We start from the raw sequence: 26,640 nt of genomic DNA on the forward strand, positions 1-26,640 counted from the left end.
TGAAGCCTCACACATTTTCAGCCTGAGCTAGGCTTAGCTGAAGCCACCCTGGAAGCCATTGGGACCTGTCCAGAAGGAGGCCTTTTCAGCAGTCACATGTGCCACAGGGTCCACCAAAAGATCTGAGTGAATAGCTTCAACCACTACACCCCAGAATCTATACAGGAGAAACAGCCAGGTGCTATACCCAGCTAGCCTTCTAATAAGGGACAGCTTAAAGCCATTCAAAGCCAGTAAAGCGAGTGGCCTTACACATCTGTTTTGGGAACATTAGGAGTAGCCAGGTGTCTTGGCATTTTTTTTATGGAGAGAAAGCATCTGGAGTCAGTGTTTGTAATCTTTTATTTACCAGTTAAGCTGAACCAGTTATCCTATGGAAGGAAAGCCTAGTGATATTTGGTAGCAGGGACAGTTTTAAGTCCTCAAGTTGAATTCAAGCTACAAGTCTGGGCATCCCATACCTTTGAATCCCTATCCAAGTTTATCCCCTAATTGACTAAAAACAAAGCACCCTGGACTGGTTTTTGACTACAGAGCAGACCCGGACTGGCCATAGGGCAGATCGGGCATTTGCCCGGTGGGTCGGAGCCGCCCGCTCCGTGGCATGTTGCTGATCAGTCCGCGGCCTGCACAGGGTTAACACAGGCCGTGACTGCCGATCTCCTACCGCCATGCGGACATGCCTGTGTGTTCTCCGGTGGAACTAGCGGCTACATGGGCTGAGCTGTGTGTCTCTCTCACACACAGATCAGCCTCAGAGCCGTGCTGACAGTTCTGCTCTCGGCCCCTATGGACTGCTCCTCCTCCAGCCATAGGTGTTCACACGGTGGGGTAAGGGGGGAGCTTAAGGCCACTGTCAGGATGTTTCTCCCCCTCCCCCTTTCTCATGTCGGCGGCAAGGAGAGAAGAAAGTCTTCTGCTCCTTTTTTGTGAATTGGGGTGTGCAGTTGTGCGCATGTGCTTTTCAAAATGAATGGCAACACACATTTCCAATGCATTGCTAATCATTTCGGCAAAGCATGTGTCACTGTGTATATTACCATAGAGCACTATGCGTGAATAGGCCCTTGCTGCTCTTTCTCACAATCTAAGTCTTTGGGCCATTTTATATAGGGCAGTGGATGTTGCTATACTTCACAGGGGTTCGGCACATCACAGCCTTCATTTTGCAGACCATTAATTAAATATGGGCTGCAGTGTGGAGCCTCCTTTCTTTTAAGAAGTTACCTATGCTTAATGGAGCAGAGAAAAATCCAAGATTGGAGGAGAGCTGGTCCTATTACAATGTGCTTGGACCAGTCACATGACTCTTCTCCCGGGTTGTTTTTTACCGCACCTTCCATTTTATTTATTAGTGCTCCACCGGTTTCTGACTTCCAAAGCCAGTGCAGCTCTAAGCACATCTGTAAACTACATCATTGTGCTTCATAAATCTTTTTTTTTTCTTCTTTTAGAATAGTGATATAGCTGTAGTATGACCCCTATAAGTCATCTCACTATTTAAAAACAAAGCACACCCTAGGTGGCTGATATTGTTTGTCAACAGATATTATTAGAGAGACAGAATGATTACATTGAACACTGAGAGCTCCCGTTAGGGGCTATTTTACAAATCTCTACATTTAATACAGTAATAACTATATGAAAGAGGCACCACTTCAATAAATTAAAAATGTGCTACCTGAAATCCACTATGCTATCCCTTTAAGTTGATGTGTGCAATGTGTTAGATACTGAACTTAATGAATGCGATCACAATTACCATTATTAACTTTCTTAGATATGGTCAAGAGAACCGAGCTTGTGAGCCTCCATTCTATTTATCACACATCATTTAAATTCCCCTGCTAAAGAACTTTCTTCCCCTATCTAAAAGTAATTACAGAGCTATCATTAATAAGCATATTCTTTAATGTTTGCAGGAATTTGCAGAGCATTCATTTTCAAATAAGTTACTTATACACTAACTAACTGGTATTTCCATTTCACTTTCTCTTGCCCTGTTGACCTATTTATTTTTATTCACATTATTAGCAAAAAAGGGTCTCAGAATGTTGGGTTTACCATTAGATCTTTGTCTTTGTTTTGCAGCCTCTGGATTTCGAGACGCAGAAAGAGCACTCTCTGGTCTTAGAAGCTCAAAACCGCTTTGTGGATCCCCGTTTCTCAGATCTGGGCACCTTTCGGGATCAAGCAATTGTGAAGGTGTCAGTCCAGGATGTGGATGAACCTCCTAAGTTTCACCCACTGAGTGGGGTCATTGAAGTTTCTGAGGATGCACACATTGGATTAGTGGTTGTAGTAATTACAGCCAGCGATCCAGATAAAGCCAATAACTCAGTCAGGTAACGTGTGGGTTGTTGTAATAGCTTATATTAATTGTGCCTGTATTTGTCAACGCAGCTCTTGTTGTGAACACCACCCCCCTCAAATTACTGATTCAGGTGTTTCCGGGAAAGGTAATGCTATAGCATACCTCATTCCTTTAGACCAGGGATATGCAATTAGTGGACCTCCAGATGTTGCAAAACTACAAGTCCCATCATGCCTCTGCCTTTGGGTGTCATGCTTGGGGCTGTTGGAGTCTTGCTATGCCTCATGGGACTTATAGTTCTGCAACAGCTTGAGGTCCGCTAATTGCATATCCCTGCTTTAGACCATTACTTCTTTCCAATTTTAAGGCAACAGTTTCAGAAAGGCACTTTTCTTTGCCAGGATGACTGTTCCCCTATGCACAAAGCCAAATTCATGAAGACATGGTGTGGTGGAACTTGCACAGACCCTTGACTTCATCCCTATTGAACACCTTTGGAATTAATTGGAATGTTATTTGCAAGCCAGTTACTTTTTGTCCACAATCAATGCCTAACCCCACAAATGATCTTTTGGCTAAATGTTCAAAAATCTTCACCAACAAACTTCTAAATCTTGTGGAAGCCTTCCCAGAAGCCCGAAGGCTGGCATAGCCATAAAGAGTATCAAAGCCATAGAAATGGACAGGGTCTATGAATCAAATGTTCAACAAGCTCAAATATGTGTCGTCACAAACCTTAAGCCTTATGGCGTAAATAAACATGGACGTTGTGGGTGGGTTTCCAATTTGTGATTCTGTAAGCAAGTTGGGCAAAGTAAAAAAGTCTGGTGCCTAAGATACAGCTTCTTGAGGGAAATATTACATTCTGCTATAGTTTGTCCTCACAGAAACTCCCTGATAGTCTAAAGACGTCTGTCCCAATTGTCTTCTCAGGCACAGACATGATTGGAAAGGTTACAAAGTCACATACTGTACTGCTAGCAGCTCTTGTAATTGTAACTATCTAATTTTTAACCATGGCGAACATGGTACATTCCAATGCTGATCATCAGAACCAGAAAAGAGGATAAGATGCTAGATGCCAGAGGATGACTTCTATGCTAGTAAACTGTATGGAGGTACAGAATAGATAGGACAGATAGGCAGTAACTTATGTTTAAGTAGAATTATATTATTAGTATATAGAGATGGCAAAGAACATTAGAAAAGTCCTACTATCAAAAGGTATGTCATCTTCAAATACTAAGGCCTCCTACACACGATAGGATAGCCAGAGGACAACGGTCTGAAGGACCGTTTTCATCTGTCAAAACCGATCGTGTGTGGGCCCCATAGGTTAGTTAACCTTCGGTTAAAAAAAATAGGAACTTGCTTTAAAATTGAACCGATGGACGCCTAACGATAGGTCAAAACCGATCGTTAGTATGCAAAAGCATCGGTTAAAAACCTGCGCATGCTCAGAATCAAGTCGACGCATGCTTGGAAGCATTGAACTTTGTTTTTTCCAGCACGCCGTTGTGTTTTACGTCACTGTGTTCTGACACAATCGGTTATTTAACCTATGGTGTGTAGGCATGACGGACCATCAGTCAGCTTCATCGGTTAACCTAAGACAACAGTCCTTCAGACCGTTGTCCTCTGGCTATCCTATTGTGTGTACGAGGCCTAAATCCATCTACATCTGTTTATTAATGAGACTGTGAAACTATTTATTTTTTTAGCTAAAACAGCCTTACTCAGTAAGGCTCTAAGTGCATTGCTCACAGTAACCAGCCAGAATACGTCTTGCGTAAATCTGTCATTATATTAAGCTGACAGGCAGTCGATAAGATGAATGTGGACAATTAATTACCTAATGTGTCAAGTACACTAAAGTGGGGCTCACATTTTCTTATTGATAGCCACAGTTGGCCATTCAGTAGCATAAAGCACACTTCCTATGACTCATGGCCAGATTTCCTTCAGTGGAGCCTATAGATACACAGTCCCTGGCACCCAGATGAAAGTGTGTGGCAAATAACTGTACAGGGGTTAGCTGCCTTTAACCCCCCTCCCCCCATAGGCATGACTTTGTGCCTACTGGTAAATTTGACCGTGTAGTGATTGACTGCCCAAACAGATGTAAGGAGAGTGATTACAACCCTCTATCTGTTCTCATTGCATGTCATAGGAGTGTTAAACAATAGATACTGCGGCTGCTGGTTGAAGGGCTTATATTTTCAATCTTTTATTTTACTTAATTTTTATTTAAGTTTTAACAAAAGGAATAGTATGCATACAGTGCAAATAAAGAGTACATTCCAATGAACGATTTATCCACCCTTGATAATGCGCATTAGAAACAACATCATAAAAATCGGGTACGACCTAGGTGCTTAATTGGCAATAGACTACTTCATAGAGAGGGAAAGATAGTCTTGCTGTGTAGAAACACATTAACTGTTGACGAGGATGAGAAAAACAACAGGGCAATTGGAGCAATATCCTACTCATTCGTCACGGCCGTACTGTAAGCACTGGAGCCTAGTAGTCCATCATGGGAAGGCCCGGCTAGAGAAAAAAAAACACAGGGGAGTGGTGATCAGCCACTGCCAGGGTTGGGAAGAAGAGCACATCAGGGGCTTAGAGAGGTAAAAAGGGGGGTAAAAGAAAGAAAGAGAGGGAGGGGGGTCTGGAAATGAGGGAAGGAAGATGGGTAAAGGGGGGGTGTAGAGTACCCCAGGAGCTCTTGTCAATCCTATAAAGAGTGGCTATAGTTCTAGGAATCAGGAGGTCATTTGAGATGGAGGGAAGTGGTCAAGCCAGGGTTGCCAAACCCATTGGAATTTGTGATGCATGTCACTAAGGATGGCAGTCAGCTTTTCATGAGCGTTCCATGAACCCAACTTTCGACCTCCTTAAAACTGAGAATACACTCATTCAAGGGTGCAGAACCATCAAAGTACATTTACATGATCAAGATTACAACCATCCTATATTATGCTGGAGGTTCACAAAGGCATTGGGAAAAAGTGTGATGTATGTGCGGCCATAAGTCCAAAGCACAAGGGATATTGGAAAATCAGGCTGGATGACTGATATATTCCTAACAAATTAATATAAGAGAGAATAATAATAAAAGGAAAATCTGTGTATATCTATGAACAATATAATGTGAGTCCATACCTGAAGTTAAATATCTACATCTCCCAGGAAAGAAGTTCAGACCTCAAAAAAAAGAAAGCATATCCCCCTGCCTAAGCAGAGAGGTATGCTTAAAATGGCCTTTAGGATATCTGAAAAAATTGGAAAGCAAGTTGAAAGCCCCATACACACGATCGGAATTTCCGATGGAAAAAGTCAGGCGGACTTTTTCCATCGGTAATTCCGACCCTGTGTATACCCCATCTGAGTAATTCCATCGGATTTACTCTTTTACTCCGATGGTATTCTGTCGAAATTCTGATGTGGGTTTGGCCGGGCAAAAGCCTGATCGTGTGTACGGGGCTTTAGGGACTCAAAGTGATTTACAAAATGGCTATATAGAGGCAGGGGAGCAAATGAATAAATCTGTCAGTTCAAAAAATTGTAAGCCAGGGATCACCTCTATGCTACACCAGCCATGGGCAGCAATGGAGTCCCAACAAGTCCCAACAATATAGTACAAGAAACAGCCCCATAATGTGACTGCAGGGGTGAGCCAATGGGTAGTAAACAGGCACTAAAATAATTGAAAACACATGTGGGTAATCCTATAGCGAACAGGCTATCCCCCGCCAATCAACTGGGCAGCAGGCCGAGCCAGGTGTGACGTCATTACCCACACGCCAATGGCTTTTTCCAAGCCCACACAATGGTTTGCTTCATTGCCATGAATATATGGGTGATCTTTTCAGTCTTTTGATGCCATTTGATCTAGGGGCATTGCAGGAAGAGTTTTTTTCTTTAAGAACCAATAACAAACACATGGTAAAGTGTGTTGTGCCATGTTTATTGCCTTAAAGGGGTTGTAAAGGTAAAAAATGATTTCCCTAAATAGCTTCCTTTACCTTAGTGCAGTCTTCCTTCACTTACCTCATCCTTTGATTTTGCATTTAAATGTCCTTATTTCTTCTGAGAAATCCTCACTTCCTGTTCTTCTGTCTGTAACTCCACACAGTAATGCAAGGCTTTCTCCCTGGTGCAGAGAAAGCCTCTTGAGGGGGTGAGCAGGAGTGTCAGGACGCTCTCTACTTTGCAGATAGAGAAAGGAGCTGTGTGTTAGTGGGCGTCCTGACACTCCTGCTTGCCCCCTCAAGAGGCTTTCTCCACACCAGGGAGAAAGCCTCACATTACTGTGTGGAGTTAGACAGAAGAACAGGAAGTGGGGATTTCTCAGAAGAAATAAAAAGCAAAATGGAAGGATGAGGTAAGTAAAGGAGGACTGCACTAAGGTAAAGGAAGCTATTTAGGGATTTTTGTTTTACCTTTACAACCCCTTTAACCACTTCCGGACCGCCGCATGTACATTTACGTTGGCAGAATGGCACGGACAGGCACATCAACGTACCTGTACGTGCCTGCCTAGACGTGGGTCGGGGGTCCGATCGGGACCCCCCCCGTACATGCGGTGGTTCCCGTGGCTTAGGAGCGTTGCGGGACGACGGCGCGGCTATTCGCTTATAGCCGCTCGGTCGCGATCGCTCCCCGGAGCTGAAGAACGGGGAGAGCCGTATGTAAACACGGCTTCCCCGTGCTTCACTGTGGCGGCTGCATCGATCGAGTCATCCCTTTTATAGGGCGACTCGATCGATGACGTCAGTCCTACAGCCACACCCCCCAACAGTTGTAAACACACACTAGGTGAACACTAACTCCTACAGCGCCACCTGTGGTTAACTCCCAAACTGCAACTGTCATTTTCACAATAAACAATGCAATTTAAATGCATTTTTTGCTGTGAAAATGACAATGGTCCCAAAAATGTGTCAAAATTTTCCGAAGTGTCCGCCATAATGTCGCAGTCACGAAAAAAATCGCTGATCGCCGCCATTAGTAGTAAAAAAAAAAAAAATTATAAAAATGCAATAAAACTATCCCCTATTTTGTAAACGCTATAAATTTTGCGCAAACCAATCGATAAACGCTTATTGCGATTTTTTTTTACCAAAAATCGGTAGAAGAATACGTATCGCCCTAAACTGAGGATTTTTTTTTTTTTATATATATATATGTTTTTGGGGGATATTTATTATAGCAAAAAGTAAAAAATATTGAATTTTTTTCAAAATTGTCGCTCTATTTTTGTTTATAGCGCAAAAAATAAAAACCGCAGAGGTGATCAAATACCACCAAAAGAAAGCTCTATTTGTGGGGAAAAAAGGACGCCAATTTTGTTAAAGCGACGCAGTGCCGAATCGCAAAACCTGGCCTGGGCATTTAGCTGCCTAAAGGTCCGGGGCTTAAGTGGTTAAAATGAATGGCACCTCAACCCGGTGTGGTATGCGCTTTGCTGTGCATCATTTAGAAAGAGAGAATTATTTTTGTTTTGTTATGTTAATTACAGAAATATGATAGAGAGGTAAAGTAGAGGGGTGAAAGCAACCTAGTCTAATGTTGTATATAATTATTGCATACATGGCTTATCATGTGTAAAATGTATGCATTTAGCAAGCTTGTGCAGGTTGAGAAGTGAGAAGCAACCCACAACGCATATTTTGTTCTGAACAGGGCATATTTTTATATACATACACATTATTTCCATCGCATTACATATCTAATATGGTGAAAAGAAGTTGTATGTTTCTGGAATAGCTTTTTATTAATAACCACCAATGATATCAGAAGCAAGTGTTCCGAGTGTTTTTTCTGTATCCAAAGGAACTTAATTTATTTCTGGAGTCGTTTTGGCTGTGTGTTCCTATATGGTATATATTTTCATTATAAAAAGAACATAATGTGCATTTTAATAATGTCTCTAACTGAACCTTGAAGTTCATTTCATTGGAAATAATTATACTGTTTTAATATAGTAATTGCTGTCGTTAGATTTTCAATTTATTATTTAAGGGTTTTAACATAAAGTTAAAATATCTTTATAAAACTGGAGCTGGGCTTTTAAAAAGCTTGTAAATGTAGCAGAACATTTTTCTTGGGCAAAACGTGACAATATTTTTTCTGATAATACTGCGCTTTATGGAAATGCCTTATGTACATACTCAGATCAGATCATTCAAAATATCCTCTTTTGGTATTCAAATCAATAGCAAAGTTGGCCCAGTACAAGGTTCTAACTACCCAAGATCATTATGGAGATAAGAGGAGCAATTGTTCTAGAGCCACATAGAATTGGCAATTAGCATACACTATATTACCAAAAGTATTGGAACGCCTGCCTTTACACGCACATGGGGGCAGATCCACAAAAGAATTACGCCGGCCCGCGTCGTATCTTTGTTTTGTATCTTCAAAACAAGATACGACGGCATCTCGGGTCGATCCGACAGGCGTACGTCTTAGTACGCCGTCGGATCTAAGATGCAATGTTTCGGCGGCCGCTAGGTGTCGTTTCCGTCGAATTACGCGTCGAGTATGCAAATTAGCTATTTATGGCGATCCACGAACGTACGTCCGGCCAGCGCATTTTTTTACGTTGTTTGCGTTCTACTTTTTCCGGCGTATATTTAAAGCTACTGGGCCAGATTCATGTAGATCAGCGGATCTTTAGATCCGCTCGATCTACGTGTTTTACGATCCGCCGGTGCAATTTAGCAAGGCTAGTGCAGTATTCACAAAGCACTTACCTTGAAAATTGCACCGTCGGATTGTAACTCCCCCTGCGGAATGCAAATTCCGCGGCTAGGGGGAGTGCACAATTTAAATCAGGCGCGTTCCCTCGCCGATTTAACTGCGCATGCGCTGCCGGCGAAATTTCCCAGTGCGCATGCTCCAAATGACGTCGCTAGGACGTCATTGTTTGCGGCGGCTACATCAATTGCGGCCATCCGTATTCCCGATCGACTTACGCAAACGACGTGAAAATTTGAATCTCGGCGCGGGAACGACTGCCATACATTAGCTACCCCTCATATAGCAGGGGTAGCTATCCGCCGGAAAAAGCCGAACGCAAACGACGTTAAAAAAAAGAGACGGGCGGGCGTAAGGAACTTGAATTGGTGGTTCTCCTCATTTGCATATCCGACACGTAAAAAAAAGCGACGACACCTAGCGGCCGGCGGTAGATTGCAGCCTAAAGCCCTGTACACACGGTAGGACTTTTGGCCAACCAACTTCAAAATCTGCAACTTTTCAAATTTGTCCGACCGTGTGTACGCTCCATCAGACCAACTTTTTCTGGTTTCATCCAACAAAAAGTTGGGTCTGCGAACGGACCAACTTTTCGGCAACAAAAGTCCGATGGTGCTTTGTGTGACCGTGTGTACAGCAATCCAACCAACTTTTGGACAAAGTGCAAATACGAATGCTCAAAACCAATGTTAAAAGCAAAAAACAATAGCAGAAGCTAACCAAAGGGTGGCGGTAAAGAGCAGAAAAGAGCAAAAAAAAACACATGATGTTAGGAAACTTTTAGAAAAGTTTGCAGAAAAGTCTGACTGTGTGTATGCTATGGGTGTGGCAGGACAAATCAATTAGGACAAAAATCCAAGGGAAATTTTGTTGGATGTCCTACCGTGTGTATGAGCCTTAAGATTCGACTGGTGTAAGTCACTTACACCAGTCGGATCTAAGGGAGATCTATGCGGAATCTGATTCTATGAATCAGCCTCATAGATCCGACCGGCTGGACTCAGAGGTACGACGGCGGATCAGGAGATCCGCCGTCGTATCTCTTTGATGAATCTGCCCCACTGTTATGAGGCGTACTTAATGTTAAGTATGGCCGTCGTTCCCGCGTAGAAATTTGAAATTTTTATGTTGTTTGCGTAAGTCATTCGCGAATAGGGATTTGCGTAGAATGACGTCACCGTCGGAAGCATTGGCTTGTTCCGGGTTAATTTCGAACATGCGCACTGGCATACCCCCACGGACGGCGCATGCGCAGTTAAAAAAAAACGTCGGGTCACGACGTATTTACATAAAACACGCCCCCATCACAGGGATTTGAATGCCGCGCCATTACACCGCCAAAGATACACTACGCCGCCGTAACTTACGGCGCGGATTCTTTGTGGATTTGAAAAAAAAAGTAAGTTACGGCGGCGTAGTGTATCTTAGATACGCTACGCCCGACGCAAAATTACGCCGATGTACGTGGATCTGCCCCCATGAACTTTAATGGCATACCAGTCTTAGTCCGTAGGGTTCAATAGTGAGTTTGCCTACCCTTTGCATCTATAACAGCTTCAACTCTTCTGGGAAGGCTGCCCACAAGGTTTAGGAGTGTGTCTATGGGAAGGTTTGACCCATCCACCAGAAGTGCATTTGTGAAGTTAGGCACTGATGTGGGCGAGAAGGCCTGACTCTCAGTCTCCACTCTAAGGCTGCATTCACACTATAACGCGGCGTATTTTGCCGCGACAAATTACGCCGTATTGTACCTCGATTTGCCGCGACAAAACGGGTCGTTTTAACCTTTTTTTTTTTTTTTTTTTTACAACACATTGTTGTCTATGCCGAACGCCGAAAGCCGCCTGAAAAAAAAGGGTTCGGGACTTGTTTTCAGGCGGCAGGCGTACGGCGTTTCGGCGTTCTGCGTGAGATGTGAACCATCTCATAGACAACAATGTAAAATCGCCCCTCCAGCGTCGGGCGTCGCGCGTAAATACGCCAAGGTGTGAATGCAGCCAAATTCTAGTCATGTAGGCACTGGCTGTTAGAAAATATTTTCAGGTCCGATTTTTTTCTGCGCTTGCTTTTTAAATCCTATTCTTTCCTCTCATTCTCTCAAAAGTATAACTTCCATCTAAATGTGTTCAATTCCCCCAGGTATTCACTGGACAAATCAGCAGACGATGGGATTTTCGAAATTGATGAAGAGACAGGTGAAGTTAGAATAACCAAACCCTTGGACCGTGAAACCTCTGGCTGGCACAATTTGACTGTTCAGGCAATGGAAGCAGGTTTTCTTACGTCTTTATTTTACCTCTGTCCGCGTACCAGTCAGTGTCATGTATCCATTTTGGTCTGCTTCCATCATGAATTTAGTGCTTATTACAATCTGGTCTAACTATTGTTGGTCATAGATGGGCTACATTTTCAGGCAGTGCAATAAATAAAAAAAAAAAGCTTTCAGGTTAAAGGGGTTGTAAAGCAGGGCTCAAGTGCTGCGGGAACACGTGGGAACGGAGTTCCTGCACTTTTTTCACAGCAGGAACGCAGTTCCCTTTGCAGGACTAGAGCAGCCGAGCCGTCCGAGCCAATCCTTCACTAAGCGGCGATGCCCAGCTCGAGTCACTGTCAGGGGCAGGCGAACCTTAGTAATCCTTTATGTTACTGGCCGCTTCCTGTATATGGATTCATCAGGTAGTGTGCGGGAATTCCGTCACTTCCTCGATGCCGCAATGTCTCCTGGGAGCTTTTGTCATTGTTCCCAGGAGACATTGCGGAGGTCTGCCGCGAGTTATCGTGGGATTTTGAAAGAACTTGCTTCCCGTGATAACTCGCGACAGACCTCCGCAATGTCTCCTGGGAATAATGACAAAAGCTCCCAGGAGACATTGCGGCATCGAGGAAGTGACGGAATACCCGCACACTACCCGATGAATCCATATACAGGAAGCGGCCAGTAACATAAAGGATTACTAAGGTACAGTGGATCGAAATTTTTTGTAATTATGCATATGAGCGTATCATTTATTTTTATTTTTTTGGTGGGGGAGTGGATCTTGGGTGGGAGTTCCCACACTTTTTTCCCCGGGACTTGACCCCTGTTGTAAAGGTACAATTCTTTTCCCTAAATACTGTATTTATCGGGGTATACCGCGCACCGGCGTATAACGCGCACCCCAAGCTTAGAACGGTAGTTTAAGGGAAAAAAAACTTACATTTTTGCCCTGCGTCCATCGGCGGCCTTTTCCGGCGTCCGTCTGCGGCCTTGCGCGGGGTCCGTCCAGCCTTGTGGGTGTCCGTCTGCGGCTTTGGAGGTGTCCGTCTGCGGCCTTGCGCAGGGTCCGTCCAGCCTTGTGAGCGTCCGTCTGCGAGTCCATCCGCACCTTGCCCGGGGTTGCAGCGGTGTTTGTTTTTGGATTTGGCGCTTTGGCCGAGCCGAGAGGAGCCGGATTTCCTGTGTGCTCGGCTCCTCTCGGCTTGTCTCGGCTCCTCTCGCGTGGCTGCGGGCGGAGCCGAGTGTGGCCGTGCCGAGTGCGCAGTGCACTCGGCTCAGCTCAGCTCTAGGCTGCGTCGCTCAGAGACAGCGGGGATCGGCGTATATCGCTCCCCCGATTTATACGCCAATAAATATGGTAGCTTCCTTTACCGTAGTGCACTCCTCCTTCACTTACCTCATCCTTCGATTTTGCTTTTAAATGTCCTTATTTCTTCTGAGAAATCCTCACTTCCTGTTCTTCTGTCTCGCCCCCTCCCTTGGACTACATGAGAGTCAGGACGCTCTCTACGTTGCAGATAGAGAAAGGAGCTGTGTGTTAGTGGGCGTCCTGTCTCTCCGGTGGGGGTAGGGAGATGGGAAGAGTGCAGACAGATGCTGTACTGTACAGCCCTGGCCAAAAGTTTTGAGAATGACACAAATATAGAATGATGACAAAGTCTGCTGCTTCAGTGTTTTTAGATCTTTTTGTTAGATGTTACTATGGTTTACTGAAGTATAATTACAAGCATTTCATAAACGTCAAAGACTTTTATTGGCAATTATATTAAGTTTATGCAAAGAGTCAATATTTGCATCATGCTGGAAAAGGCATTGTTCATCACCAAACTGTTTTTGGATGGTTGGGAGAAGTTGCTCTCGGAGGATGTTTTTGTACCATTCTTTATTCAAGGCTGTTTTCAAAATTGTGAGTGAGCCCACTGCCTTGGCTGAGAAGCGACCCCACACATGAATGGTCTCAGGATGCTCTACTGTTGGCATGACACAGGAGGACTGATGGTAGCGTCACCTTTTCTTCTTTGGACAAGTTTTTTTCCGGATGCCCCAAACAATCGGAACATCAGTCGTGACGTGAAGTTTTTCCTGGAGAGAAGTGGCTTCTTTTCTGCCCTTCTTAACACCAGGTGGTCTTTTAAAAGTCATGCCCCTCACTGGGCATGCAGAGGCGCCTACACCTGCCTGCTGCCATTCCTGATCAAGCTCTGCACTGGTGGTGCCCCAATCCCACAGCTGAATCCACTGTAGGAGACGGTCCTGGTGCTTGCTGGAATTTCTTGGGCCCCTGAAGCCTTCATCACAACTATTGAACCTCTCTCCTTAAAGTTGTTAATGATCCAATAAATGGTTGATTTAGGTGCGATCCTAGTAGCAGCAATATCCTTGTCTGTGAATCCCTTTTTGTGCAAAGCAATCATGACTACACGTGTTTCCTTGCAGTTAACTATGGTTAACAGAGGAAGAACAATGGCCCGGATTCAGAGAGCAATTGCGCCTGCGTAACCATAGTTACGCAGCGCAATTGCTGACTTGCGCCGGCGTTACGAATGCTCCTGATTCAGGAACATCGTAACGCCGACTGCAGCCTAAAATCTGCGTGGCATAAGGCTCTTATGCCACGCATATTTTAGGCTGCATTCTTGCGATGGCCGCTAGGGGGCGCTCCCATTGTGCTCAGTGTATAGTATGCAAATTGCATACTAACACCGATTCACAATGTTGCTCGACCCCCGCGTACGCAAGTTACGTCGTTTCCGTATGGCGTGTTTAGCGTAAGGCTGCCCCTTCTAATAGTAGGGGCAGCCAATGCTAAAGGATACTCGTCGTTCCCGCGTCGCCAAATTTGAATTTCACGTTGTTTGCGTAAGAGAGCGCTCACGAGCGCACACGCAATTTACTGAGCTACTGCTCCGTGAATCGCGCACAGCGCAGATAATTTGCGAGGGCGCAGGGCAAAAACGCTGCCCTGTGCCTCCGTAAAAAAGGGGAAAATCTCTTTGAATCCGGGCCAATGATTTCAAGCACCAATCTCCTTTAAAGCTTCCAGTCTGTTAGTCCCCTTTCACTAGGGTGACCACATTTCCGAACTGCCATTTAGGGACACCCACTGACCCCGCGCACGCCCTCGCGCCAGCCCAAAAACATATGATTTTTTAATACTTTTTTTGGCAATTTTTGGAAAAACAAAAGCTAACAGTGGTCACAATTTTAGACAGGTGGTATACATTTTTTACATATATATTTTTTATTGCCCCCATCTTTCAGCTTCATTTTTTATTTCCCACACTTGTCAGCTTCATTTTTATTGCCCCCACTTGTCAGATTAATTTTTTATTGCCCCCCAGGGCAGGGCCCCACTTTGAAAGCCTAATTTATTACTGTACTGTCCCCAGCCCCAGTGCCCCAACTTGTCACCTGACCTGCTCCAATCAGGTCCCATTTACTCACCTTCTAATCTGGACTGGTCTGGTTGAGCGCTAGTCTTTTTTCCCTGGTCCAGGCTGGGGGGCCCCCCTCAGTAAAGTCGGGCGGCTCAGGCCACGGGTGGTGGGAGGAGAAGTTGGACAATGCGCTGTGGCAGTCAAACCATGGATCTAAGCCAGCCAGCACTACAGAATGCTGCCACCTGCCAGGAGGTCACTGAAGCCTGGAGGAGTCAGGAGGTGCTGCTGCCACGGTCGGAGAAGGAGAGTAGGTGGGTGGACTATTAGAGCAGGGCAGCACTGGGTAAAGGCCTTGCTCCTCTCGGCCTTGCTCTGAGACTGTGACGTCACTGGTTGCTAGACGCCAGACGGGGAGACCCTAGCAACCAGTTTGGCAATTGTCTATTAGGGTAGTTGTGTGTCCTCATTTCATTCCGGGACACTGTATTGTCCCGGAATGAAGGTGCCCGGGACACGGGACACAAATGCGAATTGCGGGACAATCCCGTGCAATCCGGGACACGTGGGCACCCTACCTTTCACACAGCAAGCCTACTCAGATCTGCCTGTCTGTTTTTCAGGCGGATCTGAGTGGGCCATCCATTGATTCCCATGGGCAGGTGGATGTCATCAGAGAGGTGTCCGCTGACACCCATCTGCGATTCCATCCGTTCAAGACAGACATATGGCAATACATTCGCCATCCATCTTGGCGGATCGGATAAAATCGAATGAAAACAGACATGCTATGCGTTTTAAACCGATCTCTCCATAGAAATCAGCGGCGCTCAACAGGCCCCTCCCTGCTCAGTGAGCAGAGACGGACCTGTCATTTTGTGGCAGGGCTGTGATGCAGTGAAAATGTTTTTTTGGGGGGATTAAATAGATTTTTATTGCAAAGTGAGACTTTGCAACTAATTGCAATTCATCTGATCACTCTTCATAACATTCTGGAGTATATGCAAATTGACCTTATAAAAACTGAGGCAGCAGACTTTGTGAAAATTAATATGTGTGTCTTTCTCAAAACTTTTGGCCAGGGCTGTAGCATATAATATCATGTTACAAAGGTGAACTTGTCGTTTTAAGATGCAGTTGGTAAGCCTTTTAAGAGAAACTGAACTCTGGAAAATGTGCCAAAAAGGAAGACAAAGGGTAAATAAAGAACTAGTGATGGTATTTTCTGTAGTCTGCCTGCAGCTGATGTCCAGGGGGTACAGGCAGTACACCTGTAAGGGGCCTGTAGGTCCCCAGGGGCCCGGATAGCAACCCCCCCCCTTTTTTTTTTGTAAAGGGCCCAGAGGTCCCCAAGACCCCGGATGGCACCCCCCCCCCCCTTTTTAATTAAAGGTCCTGCTGATATCTTCCCCATTACTGACATACCATGCCAGAGTCCCTAGAACAGTTAACAGCACAGTATGGGCACTACCAAGTATTACTCCTAGAACAAACCATGGGAGGCAGCAGTCCCATAAATCCCACAACCCTTGGTTGCGGGAAATACATTTGTACCATGTATGGCCTGCATAACAGCTCTTTTGTCACTTAGGCTGCCTCCCAGACCCCAGGATAGAGACCTTTTATCAAACCCTTCCAAACATTTATCTTCTCACTGGGCACACTTTCTGGGACAACCTTCGGGGATTGGGATCACATAACTAACTATTCATACCTCAATGGCTAACCTAGCCTACTCTATTTCTGGAACCTTCCAGTGGCAAACTGGAGAAATCAATTACCAGGCTTTAGCCATTAAAAAAATAAATGGTTGCTCATCTGGGTACAGTAGAGCCAAAAACATAATGTATCCCGCCTAGGGCAGGGCACTACAACAAGTACTTTTGATGTGTGGTGAACATGCTATAGTCTTGGACAGGCATCGGGAACAGTTTTAAGGCCCGTACACACAATCGGATATTCCGACAACAATTGTGTAATGGATGTGTTTTGTTGGATAATCCGACCGTCTGTATGCTCCATCGGACAATAGTTGTTTGAATTTCCGACAACAAATGTTGGATGGTCTTGCTCTCAAATTTAAAAAAGGAACCTATTTAGAAAATAAAAAACAAACCTTTACAACCCCTTTAACTGCTTGCCGACCAGCCGCCGCAGTTCTATGGTGGCAGGTCGGCTCCCCTGCGCGAGAGCCCATAGCTATACGTCGGGCTCTCGACGCGGCCACTAGGGGTGGGCGCAATCGCCGCCGGGCACACGCGATCGCTAGTTACAGAGCGAGGACCGGGAGCTGTGTGTGTAAACAAACAGCTCCCGGTCCTGTCAGGGAGAGAAATGCTGATCTTCTGTTCATACAATGTATGAACAGAAGATCAGTCATTTCCCCTAGTGAGGCCACCCCCCCTACAGTTAGAACACACCCAGGGAACATACTTAACCCCTTCCCCGCCCCCTAGTGTTAACCCCTTCACTGCCAGTGGCATTTTTATAGTAATCCAATGCATTTTTATAGCACTGATCGCTATAAAAATGCCAATGGTCCCAAAAATGTGTCCGAAGTGTCCGCCATAATGTCGCAGTACCGAAAAAAAATCGCTGATCGCCTCCATTACTAGTAAAAAAAAAAATATGAATAAAAATGCCATAAAAATACCCCTATTTTGTAAACGCTATAACTTTTGCGCAAACCAATCAATAAACGCTTATTGCGATTTTTTTTTCACGAAAAATATGTAGAAGAATACGTATCGGCCTAAAATGAGGGAAAAAAAAGTTTTTTTTATATATTTTGGGGGATATTTATTATAGCAAAAAGTAAAAAAAAATCATTTTTTTCAAAATTGTCGCTCTATTTTTGTTTAAAGCGCAAAAACTAAAAACCACAGAGGTGATCAAATACCACCAAAAGAAAGCTCTATTTGTGGGGAAAAAAGGAAGCCAATTTAATTTGGGAGCCACGTTGAATGACCGCGCAATTGTCAGTTAAAGCGACGCAGTGCCGAATCGCAATAAGTGCTCTGGTCTTTGACCAGCAATATGGTCCGGGGGTTAAGTGGTTAAATTACTTGCATTAAAAAAATACATTAAAGTAGACTTTCACTAACATTATTCAAGTGTTCATTTTTGTTAGTTTTTTGCTTTCGGGGAGTGAGTACCTTTTTTGACAGGTACCCACTCACACTTACCGTATTTATCGCGGTATAGCGCGCTCCCGCGTATACCGCGCACCCCTAAAGTGACCCCCAATCCTGTGGAAAAAAAGTTATTTTTGTACTTACAGTTTTGGTGTCTTGCGCGGCGTCCATCGGCGGCCTCGTCGGGTCCGGCGTCCTTCTGCGGCTTCGGGTGTCCTCTTCGGCGGGTCCGGCGTCCTTCTGCGGCTTCGGGTGTCCTTCTGCGGCTTCGGGTGTCCTTCTGCGGCGGGTCCGGTGTCCTCTTCGGCGGGTCCTCGCGTCCTCTCCAGGCTCGTTTCCCGCGCCGAGTTTTGAATACTGCGCCAGCATATACCGAGCGCAGTACACTCGGAAAGGCTCGGCAACTGTCGCGCTCACGTCCTGTACGTCCAGGACGTAACCGCGGAAGAAGCCGAGACTGGCCGACTATACCCGAGTGTACTGCGCTCGGTATATGTCGGCGCAGTATTCAAAACTCGGCGTGGGAAAGCGGGTATCGGCGTATATCGCGCACCCACGATTTTGCCCTGATTTTCAGGGCAAAAAAGTGTGCGATATACGCCGATAAATTTGGTACTTGATATTCTCCTAGGCAATAATGATGCCCATTTGGGATCCCCAACAACCCCCGGCTGCATCCTCCTGGGATATGTCATACGCCCCTGAAGATCACAGGTCCAGTCCCACATCTCTGCCATGAATAGCACATGTGCAGTGGGGTGCCAGCAGTGATGCATTAGAAATTTCACAACCGGCTTCCAAATCCAGGATGGCAATGCCAGAGAGCAGAAGCTTGGCAAAAAAATGGGCTGCGGGAAGGACAGCGCCAGACTGAGCTGTTAAGTGTTTGTTTCCTAAAAGTCAGAAGCTACAATATTTTTTTTTAAACCAGAGTGAGGTTCCTCTTCAATAATGTATTAATGATTACAGAACTGAATTAATTTGTGTCTTTTTATATCTGCCTGGAGGTCAGATTTCATTTTGACAGTTTTCAAAGGTGTGCTCAGTTCAAAAAAAGTAAAATGTGTGAAAGCTTAAAAAGGAGCATTATTGCTATGATTTTCTTTGTAATAAGACATTTATCAAAGCCCATAATTGCATTGTACTAAAATAGTAGGAGATTTTTTTCCCACCCTAAAGGATCAAAGGGGCATGTTGGGTGAATAGTCTGCAAATTAAATTCTAGGAAACTCGCCCATCTGTAGCGGAGAATCACTCATCATTGCTATGTGTAATCTTTACAGATGATCCTCAGAAGATTTCATCGCTTGCCCTGCAAATTCGCATCCTGGATGTAAACGATAATCCTCCTGAGCTGGCTACACCTCATGAGTCTTCTGTTTGTGAGGATGCTCTACCTGGGCAGGTAATGCGCCATAACCCCAGAAATGAAATTGAATGATCACTTGTATACACCAACAGGTTTCATTTTTAAGAATATTTCTACTCGACACAAATACATTTAGGGATAGTTTTTACTTCTCTGAAGGGATCACTAGAAATTGTTGGGACTTTATAAGAATATGAGAAGAATGTCAGATCTAATCCTATAACCACTCCGGCACACATACTAGTCTAGTTTAGTGATTACCTACATACAGCCAACATATCAAAGTGTACATTAAACCAGAACTTTTTTGGGTTCTGGATAGAATGTGGAGGGGTTAGAACCTCCGACAGATTTCTATTGCTTTCTGTGTCCCTGCTTGGGAGATTTGTCCTCTCTATTTGTCCTGAGGACTATTGACACCGGCAGTGCTGGGACAAAGTCTTCTAGAGCCCAGGGCAAACATGCCAAACTGCACCCCCCCCCCCCCAAGGTTTATGAGCATTGTGTGGCACCCTCCCCTCCAAAAAAAAAAAACTTGAGCACTAATGTGCATGTATATGCTCTAAGCATAAATTATCCCTACTCCCAGAACAAATCTGCTTCCCCTGCTGAAATCTCCCCACTTCAAATGTGCCCCCCAAAAAATCACCCCTTCTAGCAAATCCTCTACCCTTCAGATCCCTCAGATTTCCATGCATCCCTCAAATCCACATCCTCTCCCCTTCCCCCTTTCAGCACAAATCCCGCCCCCGTGCCTCCCTCCTAGAAAACACCCCCCCAAAAAATCCCCTACTAGTACAAACTCCCTCAAATTTTTTTCCCCTTTTAACAGAATTCCCCTACCCCTCTACCATATCATCTCTTCTAACACAAACCCACCCAAATCCCCCTAAATCACCACTCCTAGCATACACCCCCAGATTTAACCTTCTAGAAAAATTCTTACCCCATTCGGCCCCCAAAATCCCCCGCACAAAATATGTCCCCTCCCATCTCCTTGTTGTGCCCCCTCACCCCACATGATGCTACAGTGCCCAGGGCAGCCGCCCTTCCTGCCCACCGCTTGTCCTGGCCCTGGTCACTGGTATAGAAGAGATTTGGAGAGATTTACTTTTACCTACTGCTGTCTCTCCAGAGCAGGAAGTGAAGGAAACCCAATATATTGACTACTCTTAAATGATGCCTTAAAGGAAACTTGTAGAGAGAATTATGGTGGTCTTTGCCAAAACCGGCTGAGATTTGAATGTGCAGAGTTGATCGAGCAATCAACTAGCCTGCCGAATTCTCTTGCGATTGATGGGGGAATCAAGGTAATTTCTTTCCTGCAGGAAAGAAATTTGCTCAGTGTATGGCCGGCCTAAGAATACTAGATGCCTGGCTGTCTTTCTTCAATCTGTCTTCAAAAAAAGTCACTGACCAGAAACAAGTATGAAGATTAGAAAGTTGAGTGAAGTCAGATTTCCCGATTTGCTTACGTGTTCCAAATTAAGACCTAAGGGCCAGATTCACAAAAGAGATACGATGGCGTATCTCCTGATACGCCATCGTATCACTGTGATCCGCCCGTCCTAACTATGCGGCTGATTCATAGAATCAGTTACGCATAGATAGCCCTAAGATCCGACAGGTGTAATTGACTTACACTGTCGGATCTTAGGATGCAATTCTATGCCGGCCGCTAGGTGGCGAAGCCATTGCGGTCGGCGTAGAATATGCAAATGACTAGTTATGGCGATCCACGAACGTCCGCGTTACCCGTCGCTCTAACTTTCCGTCGTTTCCGTCAAGATACGCGTCGTGAAATTAGGGCTGAGCCCTAGGTGTTCTAAGCCATGTTAAGTATGGCCGTCGTTCCCGCATCGAAATTTAAAAAATCACGTCGTTTGCGTAAGTCGTCGGTGAATGGCGCTGGACGCCATTTACGTTAACGTCTAAACAAATGACGTCCGTGCGATGTCATTTAGCGCAATGCACGTCGGGTAATTTACCCGACGGAGCATGCGCAGTACGCTCGGCGCGGGAACGCGCCTAATTTAAATGGTGCCCGCCCCATTTGAATTAGGTGGGCTTGCGCCGAGCGCATATACGTTACACCGCAAGTTTACAGGTAAGAGCTTTGTGAATCAGGCACTTACGTTGTAAACCTGCGGCGGTGTAACGTAAGTGGGATACGTTACGCCGCTGCGGAGTAATGTAAGTGTCTGTGAATCTGGCCCTAAGAAACTACTGATTTTAGGGATGTAGCATTTTTAGAAGGATAAAAATGCAGGGAGGCTTAATTCTCTAGTCAGACACAGACAGTGATAAAATCCTCAAAGGTTCTAACTCTCCACTCATTTCAAAAATAAAAGATAAAAGTTTTGGCTTTAGATACACTTAAGAAGACGGGTAGCTTCATGTCTATATATAACTTTTAATCTGACTTATACTGAATGTAAGCACTGCATTACTATTTGTGTACATCAAAGGAATTGTAAAGATTTTACGCTTCTACAAATAATGTCTGCTCATTGTACCGTAGCTTATTCAGACTATCAGTGTGGTGGATCGAGATGAGCCAATGGGGGGTCATCGGTTCTACTTCAGACTTGCACCTGACCCCAGTGCGGAGCATCACTTTACTCTGCTCAATGTGAAGGGTGAGCCTCCTATCGGTCACCTGATATCCCATCCTCCATCTTTCCAAGTCATCCATAATTATGTAATCCTTATCCATCATATGAGATCACGCACAACTGCCAAAACATGCATGTATTTTATTATACCATTTGTCATCATGTGATGGTCGCATTCTCAACAGCCTGTTTAGCAATATTAGCAAGAAAAACATACAGGACTATTTCTTTTTTAAAGATCACCATTTGTCATTCTCCTCCAAGCCTGCCCTCTCCATTTATCGGAAATAAGAACTGGACAGATTGTAGATAAATTTTATTTTTGTAAGTGGTCACTATAGGGTGACACAGACGTTGTTGGAGGTCCAATATTCTTTATTTATTAGGGACTTGCTTTATGAAGGTCACCTCTGATCACTTAGTTGAACCAGGGTTGTCTTAATAGCATCATGGGCCCCTGGGCAAAGTAATGCTCTGGGGTCCCTACAATGATGACAGTGCAGGTAAACAGACATTAAGTAAGTAGGAGGCACACTGCCTCCCCCTTGCATCCATCACTCTCAGTGACATCATGGGGCCCCCAATTTCAGGGGAGCATGGGCTTAAGAACCAGCTGCTTTGGGGAAAGTGCAGCCCCCCCCCCCCATGTAGTGCCCAGGTTTGCCCTCTCATTAAGACAACCCTGAGTTGAACGCTTCCCCCTCTCCCTATTATACAACCACCATCCTTTTTAATGTTTTCTTAAAGGCATATAACGTGCCTTATTGTAAGGTGTTTTGGAGCCCATTACATTTGTGTGGCGTATCAATGCACATGCGTTAATGAGCACTATGTGCCATTTGTTGGACATTTCAAAAAAGTTTTGCCACTACACGCCACAAAGCATTATGGTGCATTGTGGTGCAATTTAAGACTAACTTGCCAGTTCTATTTTCCTGTTTTCTAACTCATTCTCAAATAGCCATGAATCTTGTTATTTATGTTGGTGACATAGTCCCGTAATGTTGTCAGTTGACATTTTGTTTTAATTTGCAGGACACTCATTTTTTCCTCACTACATTTTATCTTCTCTCTCTCATTATATTGTATGTCTCATTATAATATCAAACTGTATTTTCCTGTTAAATACCTGTTCTTGCAAAATCCTTTATCCCATATACAGTATATCACCATAAATAAGCACAGTAATCCAAATGGCTTGATTAATTCACTTCTGCAGCTCCACAATGTTGAGGTCCCCCAAAGAGCAATGGTCTCCCCAACTGAGAAATCCAAGTGATATTGACAAGAAGAGTGTCAAACAGTCATCTTAAAGGGGTTGTAAAAGGTACAATTTGTTTTTTTCTAAATAGCTTCCTTTACCTTAGTGCAGTCCTCCTTCACTTACCTCATTCTTCCATTTTGCTTTTAAATGTCCTTATTTCTTCTGAGAAATCCTCACTTCCTGTTCTTCTGTCTGTAACTCTACACAGTAATGCAAGGCTTTCTCCCTGGTGTGGAGTGTTGTGCTCGCCCCCTTCTTTTGGACTACAAGAGAGTCAGGACACTCTCTACGTTTCAGATAGAGAAAGGAGCTGTGTGTTAGTGGGCGTTCTGACTTTCCTGTAGTCCAAGGGAGGGGGGCGAGCATGACACTCCACACCAGGGAGAAAGCCTTGCATTACTGTGTGGAGTTACAGACAGAAGAACAGGAAGTGAGGATTTCTCAGAAGAAATAAGGACATTTAAAAGCAAAATGGAAGGATGAGGTAAGTGAAGGAGGACTCCACTAAGGTAAAGCAAGCTATTTAGGGGAAAAAATTGTACCTTTACAACCCCTTTAAGGGTCCATATCACTTACTGTTAATAAAGATCAGACACTGGGGAGATAAAAGGTAGCCAAACCATTTCAGGAATCGAGGAATCCTCTATCATCAGGGCTGAAACATGACTTCAATAATTAAGGTCAATATGGGGAATGTAAAACATGATCATGATCCTCATAATACAAAGGTAAATCCAAAGAAACAGCGTTCTTACTAAAATCAGTAAAGAAGGAACATTTATATAAAGCAAATCAATCAATAAAATAACAGTATGTAAGAAAATAATATATACACATAATTAAAAGATGTGTATATACCGTATAGGACCCCTGATATCCATAATTAATAAGATCACCCATAAAAAAGAAGATCCCTTGATGCTCAGTGGATAAAATATAGACGGTCAGAATGAGTTCAGCCTTAAAGCGGAGGTTCACCCTAAAACAATTATATACCATTACATCCAGCATACTTCCGACATCTACAGTATGCTGTTTTTTTTTTTTGCCGTACATACCGTTTTATTGTTATTTCCCCCCCCCCCCCCCGGCTTCCGGGTTCTGGCTCCCGCGGAAGTGGGCGTTCCTATTCAGAGGTTAGATAATTGACGTCTGGTGAAAAACTTCCCCTGGTGCATAGGGCACATCACCAGTTTTCCGTAAGTAGCCGACCTGCGAGTCGGCTCTATACGGTGCTATACGGCACCTGCACCCGCCGTGTAGAGCTGACTGCGCAGGCGCCATCGCAGTTTGGCTACTTACGGAAAACTCGTGACGCGCCTTATGCGCCAGGGGAAGTTTTTCACCAGACGTCAATCATCTAACTTCTAGGAGCACCCACTCCCGCGGGAGCCTGATCCCGGAAGCCGGGGGGAAAATAACAATTAAACGGTATGTACGGCAAAAAAAAAAGCATACTGTAGATGTCGGAAGTATGCTGGATGTAATGGTATATAGATGTTTTTTAGGGTGAACCTCCGCTTTAAGTATAGATAAGCTCCATGCATTGAACCCTATGGAAAGCTTATCCAACATGTATCTGAGTCCTGCGGGAACGCGTGGGAACGGAGTTCCTGCACTTTTTTCACAGCAGCAACTCAGTTCCCTTTGCAGGACTAGAGCAGCCGAGCAAATCCTTCACTAAGCGGCGATGCCTAGCTCGAGTCACTGTCAGGGGCAGGCGAACCTTATCCTTAGTTATCGCGGGATTTAGAAACAACTTGCTTCTTTCTAAATCCCGCGATAACTCGCGGCAAACCTCCGCAGTGTCTCCTGGGAACAATGACAAAAGCTCCCAGGAGACATTACGGCATCGAGGAAGTGACAGAATACCCGCACACTACCCAATGAATCCATATACAGGAATCGGCCAGTAACAAAGGATTACTAAGGTACAGTGGATCAAGAAAATAAAAACATGCGTATTAGTAATTATGCATATGAGCGTATCATTTTTTTTTTTTTTGGTGGGGGAGTGGATCTTGGGTGGGAGTTCCCACACTTTTTTCCCCAGGACTTGACCCCTGATCTGAACAATCAAGTGCCTGAGTGTTTCAGAAGAATATTCATAAGCCCCTGTGTGTACTTACTCTACCCGGATCCTTACCCCTTGTAATGCCTTCATAACTAACCTTAATTTTTTAACCTAAATGTCCTAAAAATAAAAACAGGCAACATATCCCGAAACTCCACTAACCTTTATTTGTACAAGTACCTTCTGCTCTATATTATTTTAATAGGGAGCTCCAAGCTTTAGTTCTTCAAACCCATTGGATGGGATGCCAGCCCAGTAGTCAACGAGATACTTAGGCCCCGTAAACACCATAGAATCCATCCGCAGATAAATCCCAGCAAATGGGTTTCAGCGGATAGATCCTATGGTGTGTACACGCCAGCGGATCTTTTTCCGTGGATATATCTCCCCTGGGATGGATTCCAGCAGATCGAATATTTGCTGACATGCACAACATATCCATCTGCTGGAGTCCATCCCAACGGATGGATCCGCTGGTCTGTACAGACTCACCGAATCCATCCGTCCGAAGGGATCCCCCGCATGCGTCGCAATGATTCAACGCATGCGTGGAATTCCTTATATGACAGCGCCGCGCACGTCGCCGCGTCATAATAGCGGCGACGGCGCGACACGTCATCGCCAGAGGATTTCGGCGCGGATTTCAATGCGATGGTGTGTACACTCCATCGCATTAAAATCTGCTGAAATCCTCGAGAGGATTTATCCGCGGAAACGGTCCGCTGGACCGTATCCGCGGATAAATCCTCCCGTGTGTATGGGGCCTTATCCTTGTTATCTTCTGTAAAAGTTGCTTCTCCTTACATGACATGGCAGGATGGGAAAACTCAAACTTGAATTATCCAGTCAGCTTCCATGTGACAGCTTGTCATAGCACAGCTTAATTTTGATTTCTTTAGACGAGGAACAACCATTTGAGCAACAAGAATGACTGAGCATCTCCCCGAGGAGATCCTTGCTTATAGGAGGGATTTAATCAATAACATGTTTACCTTCTAACACTTTATTACATATTTAAAACAGAAATTCAGGGCAATCAAATCATCCAATTGTAAAAACATTAAAAGCGGAGCTCCAGTTTACTTTTTCTTACTTGTCTGCAGTAGTGGAGGAGGTGTTGTCCTTAAAGTTCCTTCTGAAGCAACACTAAACTGCAAATTTGGCTCAGCCCCTTGGTTGCCCCTAGATGGATGGCCCCACGGACCAATGAGGATGCTTAGAAGGTGGCAAAGGATGGAGGAGAAATCCAACTTTTATGAAAAACATTTATATCTACTTTTGTTGGCAATGTACGATAGAAGAAAAGCTAGAATTCTTTACACCTATAGAAAATCATAACTGGATGCAGATTAAAATGAATATTATATTTTTTATAACATTAAAGCACGATTGTAGTCACGGAAATAAACATACGTGCTTAAAGCAATTATATCAACAATTTCCATTTTACAAGTCTTATAATGACTGGTCA

General features: G+C 44.6%; 1 protein-coding gene across 2 annotated transcripts in view; it reads left to right on the plus strand.

Moving 5' to 3' along the window:
• Nucleotides 1-26,640, plus strand: part of CDH22 (cadherin 22) — a 300,904-nt gene that overhangs the window by 271,222 nt on the left and 3,042 nt on the right. Inside the window, exons 7-10 of one of the 2 annotated variants that reach the window (XM_040330178.1) lie at nucleotides 2,092-2,345; nucleotides 11,219-11,352; nucleotides 19,131-19,252; nucleotides 21,738-21,855. In XM_040330178.1, coding sequence (XP_040186112.1) covers nucleotides 2,092-2,345; nucleotides 11,219-11,352; nucleotides 19,131-19,252; nucleotides 21,738-21,855 — 628 coding nt within the window. The remainder of the gene's footprint in view (nucleotides 1-2,091; nucleotides 2,346-11,218; nucleotides 11,353-19,130; nucleotides 19,253-21,737; nucleotides 21,856-26,640) is intronic. The other variant, XM_040330179.1, reaches the window with a different exon arrangement.

Source organism: Rana temporaria, chromosome 12 (genome assembly GCF_905171775.1).
Source record: "Rana temporaria chromosome 12, aRanTem1.1, whole genome shotgun sequence".
In the NCBI taxonomy this organism is placed as follows: domain Eukaryota; kingdom Metazoa; phylum Chordata; class Amphibia; order Anura; family Ranidae; genus Rana; species Rana temporaria.